The 17,894-nt window shown below is 41.3% G+C and overlaps 2 protein-coding genes across 3 annotated transcripts in view; one reads left to right on the forward strand and one right to left on the reverse strand.

Annotated features, from left to right (window-relative positions):
* The window catches only part of Smp_181380 (putative 26s proteasome non-ATPase regulatory subunit), a 33,735-nt gene extending 27,071 nt beyond the window's left edge, over positions 1 to 6,664 (reverse strand). The window contains exon 1 of the mRNA XM_018799205.1: positions 6,514 to 6,664. The gene's annotated coding sequence lies outside the window, so the exon portion shown is untranslated. The remainder of the gene's footprint in view (positions 1 to 6,513) is intronic.
* Positions 6,665 to 14,182: 7,518 nt separating this feature from the next.
* Positions 14,183 to 17,894, forward strand: Smp_105970.1 (hypothetical protein; the record flags this gene model as incomplete). Of its 2 annotated transcripts, none has more annotated exons than XM_018799206.1 (4): positions 14,183 to 14,311; positions 14,344 to 15,159; positions 16,020 to 16,551; positions 17,376 to 17,894. In XM_018799206.1, the coding sequence occupies exons 1-4, from the start codon at positions 14,225 to 14,227 to the stop codon at positions 17,492 to 17,494; spliced, it is 1,554 nt and encodes a 517-aa protein (XP_018651018.1). In that variant the 5' UTR covers positions 14,183 to 14,224. The 2 variants fall into 2 exon arrangements, with proteins under 2 accessions (XP_018651018.1, XP_018651019.1); XM_018799207.1 differs by having other exon boundaries at positions 14,341 to 15,159; positions 17,376 to 17,494.

Below are 17,894 nucleotides of genomic sequence, written 5' to 3' on the forward strand. Positions count from 1 at the left end.
TTAGTTAACCTAGATCTAATTTCTTTACGCTCTTCGTCATGTTCAGAGCCTGATGGGATGAGTTTACGCGAATCCATCAGTGAAATAGACTTAGAAGAAATCCATTGGTTTTTTGGAACCCTATGGTTTAAATAACTAATAGATGTTACTGCTGTTTCCACAGCTGTTCGTATGTCTTTCCAAGCAGCATCTGGGTCAGTCTTGTTTACAGAACTGCCTAGATGTGAACTCAGTTGTTTCTGGAATTTACATTTGGCTTTCTCGTCCTCCAGTTCAATCCTAATGGGTCTTCTTAGTGTACTTTTCCTGCGTCCATTGAGGCGCAGACAAATGCGCGCTCGTATTAAAGCGTGATTAGAGTCTAAACAAGTATTCCAATACGAGCGACAATCTTCTATTGAGCCTCTCCAACGATGACTGATGACAATATGGTCTATTTGAGTCCATCGTTGGTTTGGTGCAGGTGGTCGCCATGTTAGACGATGTCTCTCCTTATGTTTAAAATTAGTGCTTGCTAAAAATAAACGATTGTCTGAGCATAGTTGCAACAGACGATCACCATTATCTGTTCGCTGAGCCAAGATACTAAAATATCCACCTAAATGTCTTTCTCTTTGGTTTAAGCTGCCTAATTGGGCACTAAAGTCACCCGCTACGACTACTATGTCTGAGCACGCAGCTTTTTGAAGAAGGTCAGAGAGCCTTCTGTAAAAGTCATCTTTCACTTCATCATGGCTGCAGTCAGTGGGAGCGTAGGCAGGGACGACGAAAAGGCAACGACGTGTGTCCCTATCCTTCCGAGTTCTTACGGAGCCATTTAGCCGGACAGCACACAGGCGACTGTTAACGGGGATCCATTCTAGTAGTGCTTGTTCTGCCCTTGTACTTAGTGCTATGCCTACACCTGCAAGTCCGCGAGAACTAGCCAACGGGTCGCCAGATACACGGAGGGTGTATTTTGTTGGCTGTCCATTTTGGCGAGGTGAGGTCAAGTGAATGACCACACTGGGATCCTGTATGCGTGTTTCGGAGACACAGCATACATCAATGGTACGAGATTCTAGGGTTTTAGCTAAGGAGGCCTGTTGACCGATTTGGCATAGGGTACGTACGTTGAAGGCTCCAATGTGTAGTTTGGAGCGAGGTTATAGTAGACCTGGGATAGTGTTTCGCGCACTAGAATCGTTGGCCATGGTGACACTTGAGGAGGAAACCGAGAGAGGAAGTTTAGTGTTGAAAGTCAAGGTAGAAGGAATAGTGGGAATTGAAGAAGGAGATTGATTATGAATACAGTGGTCTTGAGTGCTGTAAGAGATATGAGGGCAGTTATCACTTCCCGGTTTCCCACACCGTGGAAGGATTCTTCTAGAGGTACCTGAAAAGGAAATTGGGTTAGAAGTGGTCTTAATGACCTGATAGCGTGACCGCAGTGCCCAAGGGACAACTGCTTGAGGTCGGTCACATACGACCTTTTTGTGAAAAGTTTTTGTGTTAGCTCCGTTCTTCAAAGGACCTTACCGCCGGAGACGGATATCCGTGGGATAAGGCGAGGTGTGCATTTTTAGGGTCGACCTTTTCTAACCCCACCCCTCCTTGTGGGAAGGCAGCATCGTTGTCATGCTGGTTGTCTGAAGGAAACACCTTACTGCTGTCACACCTCTGTACAGTCAGCAGTACGACTTCGCCTTCGGACCTTGGGTTTGCTGCTTCTAGTCTCACCGCTCTTCAACCGACCTGTCTGGCATGGTTTATTATTTTATTTTATTTCATTTTATTTAATCACATATATATTTGTACAAAGGGCACCGGATACATATGCGCCACACAAAATAATGAGAATGGGAGAAGGAAGAAGATGCGTATATATAAAAGAAGGAAAAAAAAGAAAAGGAGAAGAATAGTGATGGGGGGAACTGAATGTACAACCAGAAGAGCTCTCTCAGTTAGGATAGTTATAGCCACTCTTTATGAAGAAAGTAGAAGAAGGTTACAGCAGGACCGCCACTGGCTTCTATTCTGAGCCACATCTGATAACGTCTCTAGCCACTGTGTTGCACCATCTCTCGGACCCCAACCAGGGAGTCGTGAAGGACCAACAGAAGCTAGCCCTTTGCAGCTCTCTTTCATGCCACGACACCATGTCATACACTGACCTCCTCTCCGCTTTTTCCAACCAGTCCCAGAGTCGGCAAATAATGCACGGCGTGGAAGTCTCTGGGACGACATTCGTAAAACATGTCCAAGCCACCGAAGTCGGTGTTTCAAGATGGTGACACCAATCGAATTATCGTCTCTGCGCCCGAACACACGATGCCGAACCTCTGCATTACTAACATGGTGTTGCCACTGAATGTCAGCAATCCTTCGGAGACAACGATGATCGAACACAGAGAGACGTCTAACATCCTCAACTCGGAGAGGCCAGGTTTCACAAGCACAGAGCAAAACTGCTCTCACCGACGCGTTGTAGATCCGACCTTTTACAGCCAGACTAACATCACGAAGGCGCCAAAGATGGCCCAGATTGGCATAAGCCGCTCTGGCTTTCATTATACGTGCATCAATCTCATCACTCACGCCCCCACCAGCACTTATGTAGCTACCTAGATACACGAACTTCTCAACTACTTCAATCTGCTCACCATCTAGGGTGAGTACAGGATGAGAATCCTGCCAGTCTTGTAGGAGTACCTTGCACTTGGAGGGTGCAAAGCACATACCGTACCTGCGGACACTGATTGCCAACTGATTAAGTGCGGATTGCATGCCTTGGGCATTATCGCACAGTAAGACAATATCATCCGCATACTCAAGGTCGAGAAGTCGTTCTCCAGGCAACAGATCCACACCGCCATTACTTACATCCATCAGAGCTGTTTCCAGGATGTCGTCGATGGCAAAGTTGAAGAGGAATGGTGAGATCGGGCAACCCTGTCTAACCCCACTGCTCGAATGGAACAAGGGAGAAAGGTGGTTGTATGCCCTCACTCTGCCTGAGGTGTTCGTATACAGGGCCTTTAAGATGTTAATGAACTTCTCAGGCACACCCTTCTTCAATAGACAATCCCAGAGAACAGTCCTGTCCAACGAATCGAAGGCAGCCCTGATATCAAGAAACACTACGATTATTGGCCTGCGATAAGTATGACGGTGTTCTAACATTTGGCGGAGGGTAAAGATGTGATCAATGCATCCTCGACCAGAACGAAAACCAGCCTGCTCCTCGCGAGTCAATCGTTCTCGGGTTTCAAACAACCTACGAAGAATGATAGAAGCCAATAGTTTGGACGCAATCGGAAGTAGACTTATCCCCCGATAGTTATTACAGGAACAACGTGAACCCTTTTTTAAAGATAGGGACGACTATCGACTCATTCCATGATGTTGGAACACTTTCTTCCTCTCAAACCTTTGCAAACAACGCAGTCAGTTCCTTAGCCAGAAAGTCACCACCATCTTTAAAAAGAGCCGGAGGTAAGTCATCTGGGCCCGGTGATTTGTAACGTTTCAAGAGTTGGAGTTCGTTGCGGACTTCCGCCTCGTTTGGTGGATCAGTCGTCACCGGCCATGGGGGGCAGGACAAACTGGTTGATGTTGCCGGAGCAGCAGGCCAGTCGAACTGCCCTTCAAAAAATTCCGCCCATCGTCCAAGACGTCCATAGATGTTAGTGATTGGCATCCCATCATCCTCGTAGATTGTTTCACTCACACCAGACTTCTTGCTGCCAGTGGCTCGGATGAGTTGGAAGAGCTTCCGGCAGTTACCAGATGCAGCTGCTGCTTCCATCTCATTAGCACGCTCCAACCACCAGGCTTCTCGGTCCTTACGCAAGCTTTGCCCGATTTCATTACGTAACAGCCTTCGTTTGTGGTCAAACTTACGGTCACCCGGAGTAGACCGACGGGCTTCCATCAGTTGTAAGGAGCCAGAAGAAACCCAGTGCTTGTAAGCGGGACGTTTCGCGAAGCCGCAAGCGGCTTTACTCGCCATTTTCATGGCGTCGTGAAGATGCAACCAATGCTCATCTATACTTTTCGGTGGGATGGTAGCTAGCCTAGAAGCTAGCTCCGCTCGATACTTACTTGCAACAGAAGTTGCAGCCAGTTTACTAACATCGATCCGTTGGTGGTGGTCAATCCTTCGGCCACTGAAAAGTAAGGTGAGATTGGCGCAGACCAGGGCATGATCAGACTCCAGATAAGTACTCCAAAAGGAGCGGCAGTCTTGTACACAACCACGCCAGCGGTAGCTGATCGCAATGTGATCAATCTGAGTCCAGGCTTGGGATGCAGAAGGAGGACGCCAGGTAGCACACCGGCGATGACTGTGCCAGAAGTTAGTGCTGGCCAGAAACAGGTTGTGGTCTGTGCACAGTTGCAGCAAACGGTCCCTGTTATCTGTCCTGCGACCGACAAGTCCCCATCGGCCACCTAAACGACTCTCTTCTGTGCCTAGACGCCCGACCTGTGCATTCAAGTCTCCGGCTAGTACTACAATATCTGTCGAACGCGCTTTCTGGAGAAGAACTGTTAGCTGATGGTAAAACTCATCCTTGATTGCATCCGGGCTGCAATCTGTCGGGGCATAGGCGGAGATGACGAAAAGACACCGATTCTCACGCCGATTTCTTTTCACTTTGATGGAACTTTCTAATCTAACAGCACATAACCGACTGTTAATGGGGATCCAATCGATTAGTACTGCCTCAGCCCTAGCGCTTAGTGCGACACCAACGCCAGCAAGACCAGACGAAGATGCCACAGGGTCCCCGGATAAGCGCACGTGAAACAAGCTTTTCGAGGCGACAGATGGAGAACGAATTTGTAGTACTTCACTAGAGTCTTGAATACGGGTCTCGGATAGACAACAAACGTCAACATTAAGACCTTCCAAAGACATAGCCAGCCCTATCTGTTGTCTGATCTGCATTAGTGTGCGAACGTTGAAGGAAGCCAGCTTGAACGGCGTACGTGGTTTCAGAAAGACTGCTTCAGTATTCATAATCGGTGGAAGCGTTCACTTTCAACCAGACAGTGACTGGAGATCGTTTAGATAGGACAGATTTTCCACCAAGAGCGAGCTGCTGCATAAGTTGAAAAGTAAGGTTACACAAATTGGGGATAAAAGGGGGTGAAAAAGCGACGTAGTAAATAATAATAATAATAATGGTAATAATAATAATAATAGTGTAAATTGTCTTGCTTCTAATATGAGCGAGAATAGTACCGTCAATAGAATTCATCATTTCATTTATTTGTGTGTGGGCTGTGATACTGCCCGGGTGCCCAAACCGAAGCAGGTATGGTATGGTAGGACCTCGAGGAACGATTGTTCCAGCCAGTATAGCTCGATTGCTTCATCACGATAGGCAAGCCCGACCACCACGCCAAGGTAGCAGCAACGGTCGGGCAGTTCGTAGAAAGGAAGATATAGAGCAATTTTAATCTCATGGTTTAAGGGATGACAAAGAGTTTACACACCGACGCCATTGTGATCGATTCTGAGCTATGTCACCCAGTCTCCAACCATTGGTTATGATAGTCACGCGGGGAGTCGTCTTCACACAAGTTGATTCTGTACAGACTTTTTGTACACCACAGAAGTCACCTACGCGAAAATTCACCACGGGTACTGCACATCAACAGCTACAGCTTTACACACGAGCTACCTGGGACAGAAGTACGGAAATTCATACAGGGCTCCTTAATTTATCCTGTGAGGAGCGACTGGACACATAAATCGACCATCATTTCCATAGGACTCGAGACAAACTCCTACTAACACTATGGACCTTGAATAAGGACTTGGGTACGAATATTTTATATCCTTTGACTGTTCCTAAGATTTACCATCCCCGAAGCCGTCAAAAGAAAGCTCAGGGAAAAAACATGAGTAAACCCAATTAGAAGTTCCCGACACTTCATTAAATAATTGAAGACTGGGAATCCCATACATAAACAATAGTTCATGTAACTTACGCTGCGTAATTCAGTGGATATCATCAGGAGAAAACAGGATCTTTACAAAAATACATACTGCAATGGCCAACGAAAATATCGAGCTACTGTTCTTATTACTGCCAAGAAAATTGACCAGTTTTATGAAGATCTTCCAGAGAACGATTACAGATTTGCATGAATTTTGGTGACAATCAGACAAAAAGCCAGAGTATATATTTAAAGATCTATAAATCAATACATTGACGTGTATATAATGAGTGAAATCACTTCAATGGCATAAAACCTGAACGTTTCTAACTAGATTAGGACTTCTAATCAAGTAAAAAGAAAAACCCGATTCAACACTAAGTTGTTCACAACTCAGCTGAGTTATCAAAACACTGGACTTCAAAGTTCAGGATAACAAGACATGCAAGAAAGGACATTGCACTCTGCGTTTCGTCTGAAGTTATTTTTGGTACTGATGGTGCGTGAACAGGAGTGAGAGTAGGAATAACCGGGAAGAAACAGAAAAAAGTCGACCCATATAGCGAACAAATGGAATGTACTTACATTTAACAATCTAAGCAATCAATAACAGTTAGCGATAACACAAGCGTAAAATCAAGACTATCTGGTAACCGAGACCAAGGGCTGATAGCCTAAGGCTGGGAGAAGATGAACAAGGTCAAAGTCACAGCCTCTCAAAGTCGCCCGCCGTTTCGTTTTAACGACCTTGAACGGCCTGACAAGAGGAGGTTATTCAGTATTTGAGTTGTTGAGGGTCTCTTGGGTGTCCGTTGGATTGCACGAATATCATATTTTCCCATATTTTAGTCGTGTTTTACTGCAGTAAATTCACGAAATAAATGCGATAAGCGTTAATTTAGCTTCCTCTGTTTTGTAGTGTTCAATGTGGCTCTTTTGTCGTTTCGTGACTTGACCTGAGATATCAATTACCCTGCTGAACCTAAATGACCTTGTTTAAAATTTTTTAGGGTCCACGAAACATTGTATTGACAATAACTTGCTCTGAGTCCGTGTGAATCGTTGTTTTCCACAAGAATTAAGACGAAATCTCGATTAACCGGTAAGTCATATATGTTTGTACTTTCTCCAATTATTGAAGTATTATCTCCAGAAATAGCTTTTTTATTAATTATTAAGTGCTGTTTGCAGTAATTCATGTTCGAGAGAATTTGCAGTGGATTTATGACAGGATTTATGAACAGGCGTTTGGTAATCTGGATTGAATTTGATTGTGCCTAAAAGGAGTTCCAAAAAGTGTGGAAGAATAATACTATCCCTTCTCAGACTACATATACTCATTACATTCCAGCGAAGGTAAACTGCTGAAGGATATAAGATTTAAATACATGTTTGTGGTGTTTAATTGCACAGTTGTTGATGACGGATACTTCCGGACGGGGCAGTCCTGTTCTGTTCGCATGGACGTAAAAAGAATTTCGCGCAGATGTAACCTGGATCTTGGATAAGTTCAGAAGGCGAACTCTTACAGGTATGCTTAATAAATTACGAAATAAATAAACTAAATAGCTCATATTCTTAGACAATGCAGCCGACGGAAGATAAATAATACACATAATTTCCATAACAACACGACAACATGATTACCTAGACGGAGTTAACTTATGTGTCACTCACAGTAATGTTATACACAATTCCTTAAAATGTTCAGAAAGCGGGCATAAAAGGCCATCAACGTCAATTGTTACTCATATATTTTTTCTTTCCCAGCCACCTCATGTAATAATATATCAGTCCAGTTGAAAACGGTGATACTTATAATGAAACGAAATGTTTACGGCTGTATATTAGTAAGTTATATAATATTCACAAATAGTCTAACGCTCAACTGCCTCAATCTACAATTTAAAAACAACTACCAACACCTATGTTCATCACTACCATAACTAGGGAGGTGAGTCATATGTAAATGATTTTAGAGCTTATTTTTGCTTGAAACTCTGACTTCGGTCTATTTTTGACTTGACAAATGGTGAATTTCACTTGCTTGGGTTTGCATTGTTACAAATAACCAAATTAGGATTTATAAACATTCACCCAGGTGGTTAGCAATAAAAGCGTCAAGCTGCTAATAAACTGGAATAAACGCTATGCAACAAGCACAAAGATTACGAAAATTGACGTGTGACGAAAAAGATGCTGTGAATAGCTGATAAATAACGACATCACATGTAACATGTGACATGTAACACGTGAGCGAAAACCAGTGGCATGACTTTTCGACCATACTGAACAAGGTTGGCCCGTCATTCGCTTTCCCGGCCTTGAAGATGGAATTCATGGTCCACTTTAGAAAATAAACGTCAAAATAACGACCGTTCGAAAATCAAAAAAATTACTCCATTATTTTTGTCATATAATTGTATAAACTGACTGATTTCGTTGCACCGGCTTCTTGTTGTTCCAGTGCAGTTCCAAGTATTTTCTAATGTCTCCAGTGGTAAAAAAAAGTCTTCGACATTCAATGCTGACCACATTAGTTTTTCTGGGCACACCTATCCGAAGGCTCTCGGTGAGGCGTCCACACCAGATCGCGAGTGGGTACGCCATGCTATGCATTTCATGCAATCGTTAACCGGCTTAGATCAAACGCTTCTCCCGATATCGACAGCCTCTCAGATATAACTTCAGACCGCTTCACTTATAATCTCTGATTTGACTGGATTATAGAGGTGTCACTGGTAAAGGCGTCGTCAAAGTCCGAATACTTGTGACATCTCTAGTGGTGAGCTCGACGTGATATGATACACCTACTTGTAATCTATAAGTCTGTTCCTCGTCGGAACATTATATTTAATTTTTAAATTTTTTGCTTTCATATACTGTGACATTGTCTTCATGTTCATGGATATTTTTTTCTTGCTCGTCGGTACTTCATGTCTCCATCACAATGGCCCCCTTATCTGACTCCAGTCAGTGTAGCACCAGTTGAAAGTGGAGTGCCTACCAGCAGAATGGTGTGAAGATCGAATTGAAGTTGAAAAAAGAAGCATAGAGGAATTTGAATACCAACTGAATTTGAAGAGTGAAGAAGTCTGTACAGGACAACTGAAGGAAGGTGTGAAAATAATGTATTTAATGTATGAGTTCAATATTTTATGTGAGTCAAGACAAGTTATACAGAATGACCACGTCTGAGAGGCTGTCATGCCATCCAGTTGGATTAAACGAATGTTCCCGCGTTCACCATTGTTGGCCTTCTATCCCTGCTAGTTGTTGAATATCTATTTCCGCAGTTATCTCATCTTCAGCTTTGAGGATTGTGTGGTTATGACCAATAATTTTACGAAGGTCTAGAAACATGTCATGGTCAGCAGCATTCGTCAGTGGTTCCGCCTTTACTTCCGTTAACTGTTAATGCTAATGTAGGCTGTTGCCTGTTGGGAGCATTTATCAGAGCGAGCCACCTGAAAATCACAACAGCATAATCAAGGTTAGGTATTAACATCGAGATATGGGTCCAGAGTAAGCTAGGAGGTCATACCACTTCAATCCAACTACAGTAGGCTCACAATCACCTACATTAACGATCTACAGATACTTTGACCTCACGGAAATTAAAGCCAGAAAGTTTAAAGTGTAGCGATCATGTATAATGATTTAGAAATCCATGTTTTCAGCCGCAGCTATGACAGTGATCAGCTTTGAATATGACTCAATCTTTTTCATTTTTCAGTTGATGTATATTTATATTCTTATTCATGGTCGGTGGATATTTTGTATACGAGGTTACGAACCGGATTAGAAAAGGAGAACGTCGTGCAAATTCATGGTGACATGTATGACAGAGCTCAGTTGTGAATCGGACTTACGGTGTTGATGTACTACCTTATTATGTTATGGTATTGGTCATAACCACACAATCCTCAAAGCTGAAGATGAGATAACTGCGGAAATAGATATTCAACGACTAGCAGGAATAGAAGGCCAACAATGGTGAACGCGGGAACATTCGTTTAATCCAACTGGATGGCATGACAGCCTCTCAGACGTGGTCATTCTGTATAACTTGTCTTTACTCACGTTGAATATATTATTCTATCTCTAGCCTGAATGTCTTTTTTACAAACTTCAGACATGATGTTGTAAATTGCTATGACACACAGAGCCAGTGTAGACAATGATGCGACCTCTACGTAAGATCTTATAAATTGGGCAGTCACATCAAAACATATCTACAATTTCAGGATAAGGTCTATAGTAATAATAATAATAATAGCGAAGTAGACCATAATTCTACAGGATGACTAAAGACCCAAATGAGTGAATTTCTGATAAATGAGAGAAAATAATGTACTGACTAGCCACCTCTTGGCTCTTCCTCAGATATTCTTGGGTGTTTTACCTTTATTTCCTTACCATATCAGATTCTCATTCAGGTGACGGGTAAAACGGGCCACTTGCTGTTTGTAGTAACAAAAAGATATATCCTAATGGGTTGGGGGATAACGTAATACTGGAAAATAGATGGCAAACAAAGGTTGCACCTACAAATTACATGGACAACGTTATTAAAAATAAGTATATGGCAGTCCAGTGCTAAACGAACTCTAACAGCCTTCCATAAGACCGTATCACTCCCAACAATCGCTGAAGTAGCTAATGTGCTTTAAACTTGACCGAATCAACACTCCAAAGGGAGTCACTACCTGGAGAAGCCCGATTTAGCATTTAAAAGTTTCGATTAAAAGTTAAACGATGGCTTATTTTTATGATCAGATGTTACAGATCTCTACTTCCTAATTTTATATGGGCATTACATTGCCAACTTCCAATTCATTGTCTGGTAAAATGTTTTTAACCTAAAAAGACAACTACTTACCACACTCGTTCAACATGTTGTGCAATAACCGTTAAGACCAAATAATTAGAGTTCGTTTTGTGACGTCATCGAGTCATGAAGGTATAAAGTGCAGGAGCTAACAAGATAGTGATTATATAGGATTGGACAATGTTACTGTCCGAAGTCACATACGCATTAATTTTCTCACGCAAATTCGACATTTGCATTTTGAAAGAGTTTTCATCGTTTCTAACATATTATTCGCAAGAAGAATGTCCACTCTGGAACTGATATGGTCCATGTAGCAGACGACTGGTGGACCTAGAATGCTAAAACTGCTTAATTATAAAGAATTGTATCTTGTCAGAATAAATTACAGTGAGAGCCAAATACATTTATCTGATTACACAAATGAACTGGACAAAATACTCTCGAAAACATCGTAATTTGTGTTATTGAGCAGTTAGTCTATAAAGTGAGATATAGGAGTATTCAAATTAATTATAAATCATGCATCTCTATTTTTTATGTAATAATCAACATCAAAGGTCGCTTATTAGTGGTTTCCTTGAAGGCGAACATTGGCTTCTATATGAAGTGAATCAAATGCATCCGAACACTCATGGCCTTCAACAGTATCAAAGAGTAATAGGCTTCGATGCTCACTGATCTACACAATAATATATTACGATGGACATTATTTGCACTCATATCTCACACATCTTTGCGTCGCAACTGAAATAGTACACTTTTTTGATGCCTGCCAAACATTCATTTGTCATTTACGTGCTTTTTATTTTTTGAATGTAGCCACTTCTTTCGGCTTCTGTGCACTATTTATTCACGTGTATCTGATTCGTGTACTATTTTCGTGCACAAGATGACTCATACCTGAAAATTGAGAATACGCTGGAATTATCGCTCCAGTTTTCATGTGTTTCCTACCTTCTGCCTAGTTAGACAAATGCATAAAATAGACGATTCCAAAACGCTTTCTCATTAAATTTACTCTATTCCATCAACACTAACGAGAACTTTTCGTGCCTATAGGTAACCCTCGTGCTATTGATAGAAGAAACCAGAGAAGTAGTGAATAGGTCTTTATTTCGATCTTCGCGCAGTCACAGTGGAGCGTGGGATTATCTGTTCAGACAAACAAAGGCTTTCAACATTCAATATAAGATAATAGGGAATATAACGCTTACAAAAAGTAAGGAAGTGAATGAATACTTGAACAACACTGTTTTAGCATATGCTTGGTTGTTTGGGGTCAACTCTTAACCAACCAACCTGAGCTGTTACAAGCTAGTCAAATAATCCACAGGAAGTGAGCAAAGATCTATCTTTCATTTATTCAACATGAGGTTATAAAACGATCTAAACACAGTTATATGCTTTTGACAAACATATTTGAGAATGCTCTTTAATTTGTCTTCCTTACCATATCAAAAGACCTACGAAGAAAGTCGAATGTTCACATACCCATGACCGAATAGTGTACAGCTTAGGGAAGTACTTGAAACGGTCGAGTTTGTAATTACTGGTTTCCACATATAGTTTCCTAAAGAGACAAATAAGGAAGACGATAATAGTCTTAGGGAAAAGGATATTAGTCTTTATGCAGCAGTAGGAGACTTCAAATCGAGGTACCTAATGGGGAGGCATTTTACATCAGATCGGGCAGTGGCTGACCTAGTGTATTGAACTAGATACGTCAAATGAAATCGACAACTTTAACATCATGTCAAATAATTGAGAACCTTAGATTACAGATAGCTACAAGCTGATTATGGTTAAATGGAATCTTTAGTCAGTGTGGCTCTGCTTCAACAAGCGGATACAAGTCCTTCGGCAGACTTATTAAAAGGAAGGCTGAGTCAACGGATAGACCCTCTTCACCAGGACTAATGTGGAACTGCTGGCCTACCATCCTCCAAAAGTGAAAATTGTTCAATAAGATATCGTATATAAAATGCTACCTTGGGACTGTCAGTTTTAATTTGTTTTAGCCTTTAACTCCCCTTCGAATACAGAATGTCGACAAAGAACCTCCAAAAACTCTGTTCTAAGTCCTCCTTTCCTGTTATTCATAAACACTAATAATAATTTTGATACCAGCCTGCGAATTACGGGGCAACGCAGTATTTGGTCTGCATCCTGTCTTTTTTTTTGAGGATTCCGGGTTGGGTCCTGTTTTTTGGTCCTGTAAATTGTGGTACACCCACCTCCAGCGTCTTTTTCCCATTTTTTTTCAACTGGAGGCTGGTTTATTCTTTGCTATAGTAGTAAGGCTGTTTTCCTTAACGCTCTTATAATTAAGGATCCCAAAATCAGTCAAACCAGAAATCAGGAAAGAAGCAGGGCCCAGATATATTTAGAAGGTAGTCGGTAAGTAGAGAATTGTGTGCTCTAAGCTGACTGGTTATTGTAAGGGGTGCAAAGTATGGAGTTCCCAGTGGTCATCAGGTAAGTATTACATGTAAACAGTGCTTACCTGTGTACGGGAAAGATCCAAAGCAACATCGCGCAGGCGACAGCCAGTGGGCGACCGAAAACAGAGAACATGGCCTGACGAACAACGACTTATATTCTTAAAAACCGAACTACAAAGTCATATTACAGAAAGGAAGCCTCTTTACAAAATAGCCTTATATATCATTCTCCAGGTTCAGTTCACACAGGACTTGGTCCTCCCCTTCCATCACATTCACCATTCGTCGCACTGCAATAATAATGAGCAGATTCGCATCATACATAACTACCCTAACACTGTTACAGATGATTGTGCTTAACCAAGTACCTTATTACAGGCCATGTTCGGGAAAAATAATGAGGTCAGCATCAATGTAAAGAATTTACGGGACTATTTATTTCATGGATTCATTTGCCGTTTCAATGAGTTATTGCTGATGGTTTTTGTTAATGAATATGGAGTACCTTACAAACAACTGTTTGTATATATGTGTACATTTCTGATGATAGTTGTGTTAGTTCCGAATGTTTCAGCTCCATACTGTAGAACTGTCTAAGTAATCTTATTTGAAAATTCTGAGTTTGGTGTTTTCTGACAGTTGTTTGGAGTTCCAGATGTTCTTCAAATGTAGTAGTGTTTCCCTCACAGTGTCAATCCGTGCTTTCACACATGCACCAGATTATCTTGGCTTATCAACGACACACTCAGGGATGTAAAAGCTCCCATCTCTTCCACAGCTTCATCACCAAGTATGATTTGACTGTTGCTCAGCATATTGTATTTCTGAACTTTGCTTTTCCCTTCGCGGGTATAAAGTTCAACCTATAACTTTACTAACTATAGCAAGTTATCTGCTAAACAAAACTGGTTAAAACATCTTAACAATTACAAACAACGTAATATTGTACATATGACAATGGCTTGTCGTTTTAGTCAGCACTATTGGAATTTTTGTACTGTTTGTGACCGGCGTTAAAGGCATGCTTGAGTGTGATTCTCCATGTGAGTTGGTTAGACAGTTCTTGTCGAATCTTGAGCGAAGACAAAGGAATCTTGGAAAAAGAAAGGTAAATCTGACTTGTGTCTTCATTTTCAGTAGAGTAAGCTAGATGGTTATCGCGAAAAACTGCAGAAAGGTGAAGTCCTGAAAGATGAACAAAAGAAAGCCGTCGAAAGCTATGATGGTGTGGTTCAGAACATCTCGTTTGTACAAGAGATTGTGGCACAGACGAAGGATCTCTTGTCGAATATGGAGTCAGTCGTTGGTAAGCAAATGTCCCAACTGGAAGCTGAACATGAGAAATATACTCTTTCGTATTTAAGTATCCACATGTGTTTGGAACGTTTTTTTGCTTCTTTGGACATTCCGACAGTCCGTTCAGCCGTCACAAAATCTTCATCAGAAAACAACCTTAAGTTGTTAGACGCCGTACGAGATATATTAACACCGCCCGTAGTGGATAATTGGCCTGGAGTTAGTTCTTCAGCTCTATCTTCTGTTCCCAATTTCTTACGTGCACGAGAAGATCTTAAGACTGTTGCTACAAGCACCTTCAATTTGATGAATGGGAATTCAGTACCTGTCCCACTGTCAAACGATTTAGAGGACTTTCGAAAGAAGCACACAACTTACAAGGACATTCGCAATTTGTGCTTCCGACTACTGTCTAACCCACTCGTCCAGCAATCGATGGGTCTTATTAGTGATAGCAGCACAACGGTTGTACCAGAACCAACACAAGTTGTTGCAGATTCGGAAACTAACTCACCTACCGGCCTATCAGGTCCCACTGATGTGCCTACTGTTCCCTATAATGAATTCACAACAATTGGTGGGCACTCTTCTGTTACAACTTCAGATGAACCGGTGGATCAAGTCATCCGACCACTCAATAGTACGTTCAACTTTATCCAGGTAAGCAAAAAATTAGTTTGTTCATGCTTACATGTGAACGGATTTTTATAACCTAGTGATATCTACTCTTTGATTATCAGTCCAAAGTAGTTGGTCCGATAGTGTGGCTTAACTCAGCAAGTACTGTTCCATTAACCAGTTTTTAAGTCGACAATATTTTAATTAGTTTGAATATATAGTAGTTACAGATAACCAACGAATTACTCCTATTTACATTCGAATAACTAATAAGTTGTCCAAGTCCTACCGATATTGTTGTTGTCATTACATTTAAGGAACTGTAGACTCAGTTTTAGTTTAGTCAGGTTCTTGAACAATACTTAATTTCATTTTGAGGTCGAGTTGTTTGGTATGTCTTAGATGGCAGAGGTCTTTTTGCTTACTTAATAAGGATGTCAGGTCTCAAATAATTGCTGGTCTATTCCTACTGTTCCTTGCTTTCGTAAGGTGTGTTCGTGCGGCATGGTTTCTTTTCTACCTACATATTTTTTTATTTAGAAGGGTCTCGTGGTTTGCGTTTTGTTAGTTAAGCTAATGGTCAATAAATGATGAGATACCAGCTCCGTGTTGTTTGTTGACAATTACGTCAACTTCTCATATCCAACGGTTGATGTGTACTTATCAGTATGAATGAGTACGCTTTATTGTTGCTCAAATTCTAGTCATATATACAAATTCGTCCCAGCTGATATCATACATTTAAGGAATAAGCTAATATGTAATTGGCCGTGTGAAATCAAGAGTTTCACCTCACATCGTTTTTTTGGCAGGGGGTCGTTTTCATTATATCTCTATATAGTGTGTGTACTTTTGCTATTAGCTTCACTTGCTTAATGCTGAACTCGCTACTTTTGCTTTAGGCTTCTAGAGTCGACCATTCGCATATCACGGCCGAACCTCCAACAAACTATGAAGACGTTATGCCTGTTAATCAATTACCTAATAAAACGAGTGTTTCTTGTTTCAGTAATCATAGTATTGAAGATAACATTGACCGTTCTTTGGTTACAAGGATAGACCAACAATATGTTTTAAATATTCCAGAAGTTGAACACTCAAAGATTGAATTATTCGGAAGAAGTTCATCATCTTTGTCACCGGACAATGTCAATCAAACTACATCTTTTAAATCAATATTATCTCAGGATGAGCATGAGACAAATATCAATGTACACAAACCAATTTCATATGCGGATTCTGTTCGAAGAGCCGGACAAGTACATACAGGTTTTAATCGACCAGCAGTCGTAGATAATATAAACTCTAAAAAGACTGACCGCACGATGGATGAAAACTCTCGTGAGTCCGAACAACCTGATTCAAATTTCCAGCATGGAAATCCCAAAGTTGGTTTACGTGGCCGTATTCCAAATGAAAATCGAGGCCGTGGAAGTACGTTTCTTTTTCGTTGGCTGCTATTTCTTGAACTGTTTCGTATGCATGCTTTGTTTATGGTGTAGGATTTTTTCAAAATGTGTCCACTTGTTAAAATTAATATTACTAGTGTGACTTTGTATTTAAGCGTATTAGTTGGTTTCAATATTTATTATTTAAATTATTTAAACACATAAATATTGGTACAAAGGGGCACCAGATATATATGCGCCTAACAAATCTCATTTGATTTGTGTGAGGGCTGTGATACCGCCCAGGTGCCCAGACTGAAGCAGGTGGTTTTCTTAGGGGGTCACACCCCGAGCCTTTGACCTGAAGGTCTAGTCCACAAAGCAGCGGAGCATCGTGAGGAGATGCAGTCCCATGGTAGCCGGTGACCAACAGTTGGTTCATATGCCATGTGTTCCTTCAGGATACTGGAGCCCATGTGCACCATTGGTTTGTAATCAGAGTTTTCCAACTCCCCTAGGTGAACTTTCCATGTCCACCAACCCGGTTAAAGCGGCAGACATTCGCTTTTCGTCCTCTCAATTTCGTAAACAACAATAAGGCCACGAGAAGGCAGTGAGTAGGACTTCCCTGGCAGAGGCTATATATTCGCGTGGCCACGTGAGAGCATTTCGAGAGGGAGAGCGGACTCTCCCCACTCTCGGCCGTACCAGGGCATTAGGGGGCTTTCAAAGAGATATGTAATTGAATTTGAATGATTTTCTACAATTAGCATTACTGTTTGAGTATCTAAGTTCATTAAAAATTGTTGTGAATGCTCTTCTTAAATATATGCATCATACATTACAGTCATTTTCATTTTCCCCCACAAGGTGGTGGTCCAAGACGCAATACAGGTCAGCGGGGCGGTGGTGGGAATTTCGGTGCCCATCCAGGTCGTGGTGGCGCTCATCGAGGAATGACTACTGCATTTGCTCAGCCTACTTACTAATTGTCGTATTGATCAAGCCCGGTTTATTGCTTAACTTTATCTATAGCTGATGGCTGTAGCCTATGGTCTTTGTTTGTTGATATTGCATTTCTTTGGTTCAGTGACCAATCGCAATGTATAATTTGGTACCATATTGTTTCGTGCGACGTGGAAAATGTGTGACTAGCTTTCTCTTAACAACAATCTTATGTTTGAATTTTGGCATGCCAAGTTTACAGTTAAAAAGTATTAGTGATCCAAAGATTGTAATACATTTTTAAAATGATCGCCTTTTTCTTTTTTCATTCAGTTGTTTCTGTTCATGATTATATCGACATGATCAGAGGCGACACATTTTCACTAATTAACGGAATGGTGGTATTCCAACAAATCTTTTAAACAGAGCGACTTATTACTAAAA

This window comes from Schistosoma mansoni, chromosome 3, assembly GCF_000237925.1.
Source record: "Schistosoma mansoni strain Puerto Rico chromosome 3, complete genome".
Taxonomy (NCBI): domain Eukaryota; kingdom Metazoa; phylum Platyhelminthes; class Trematoda; order Strigeidida; family Schistosomatidae; genus Schistosoma; species Schistosoma mansoni.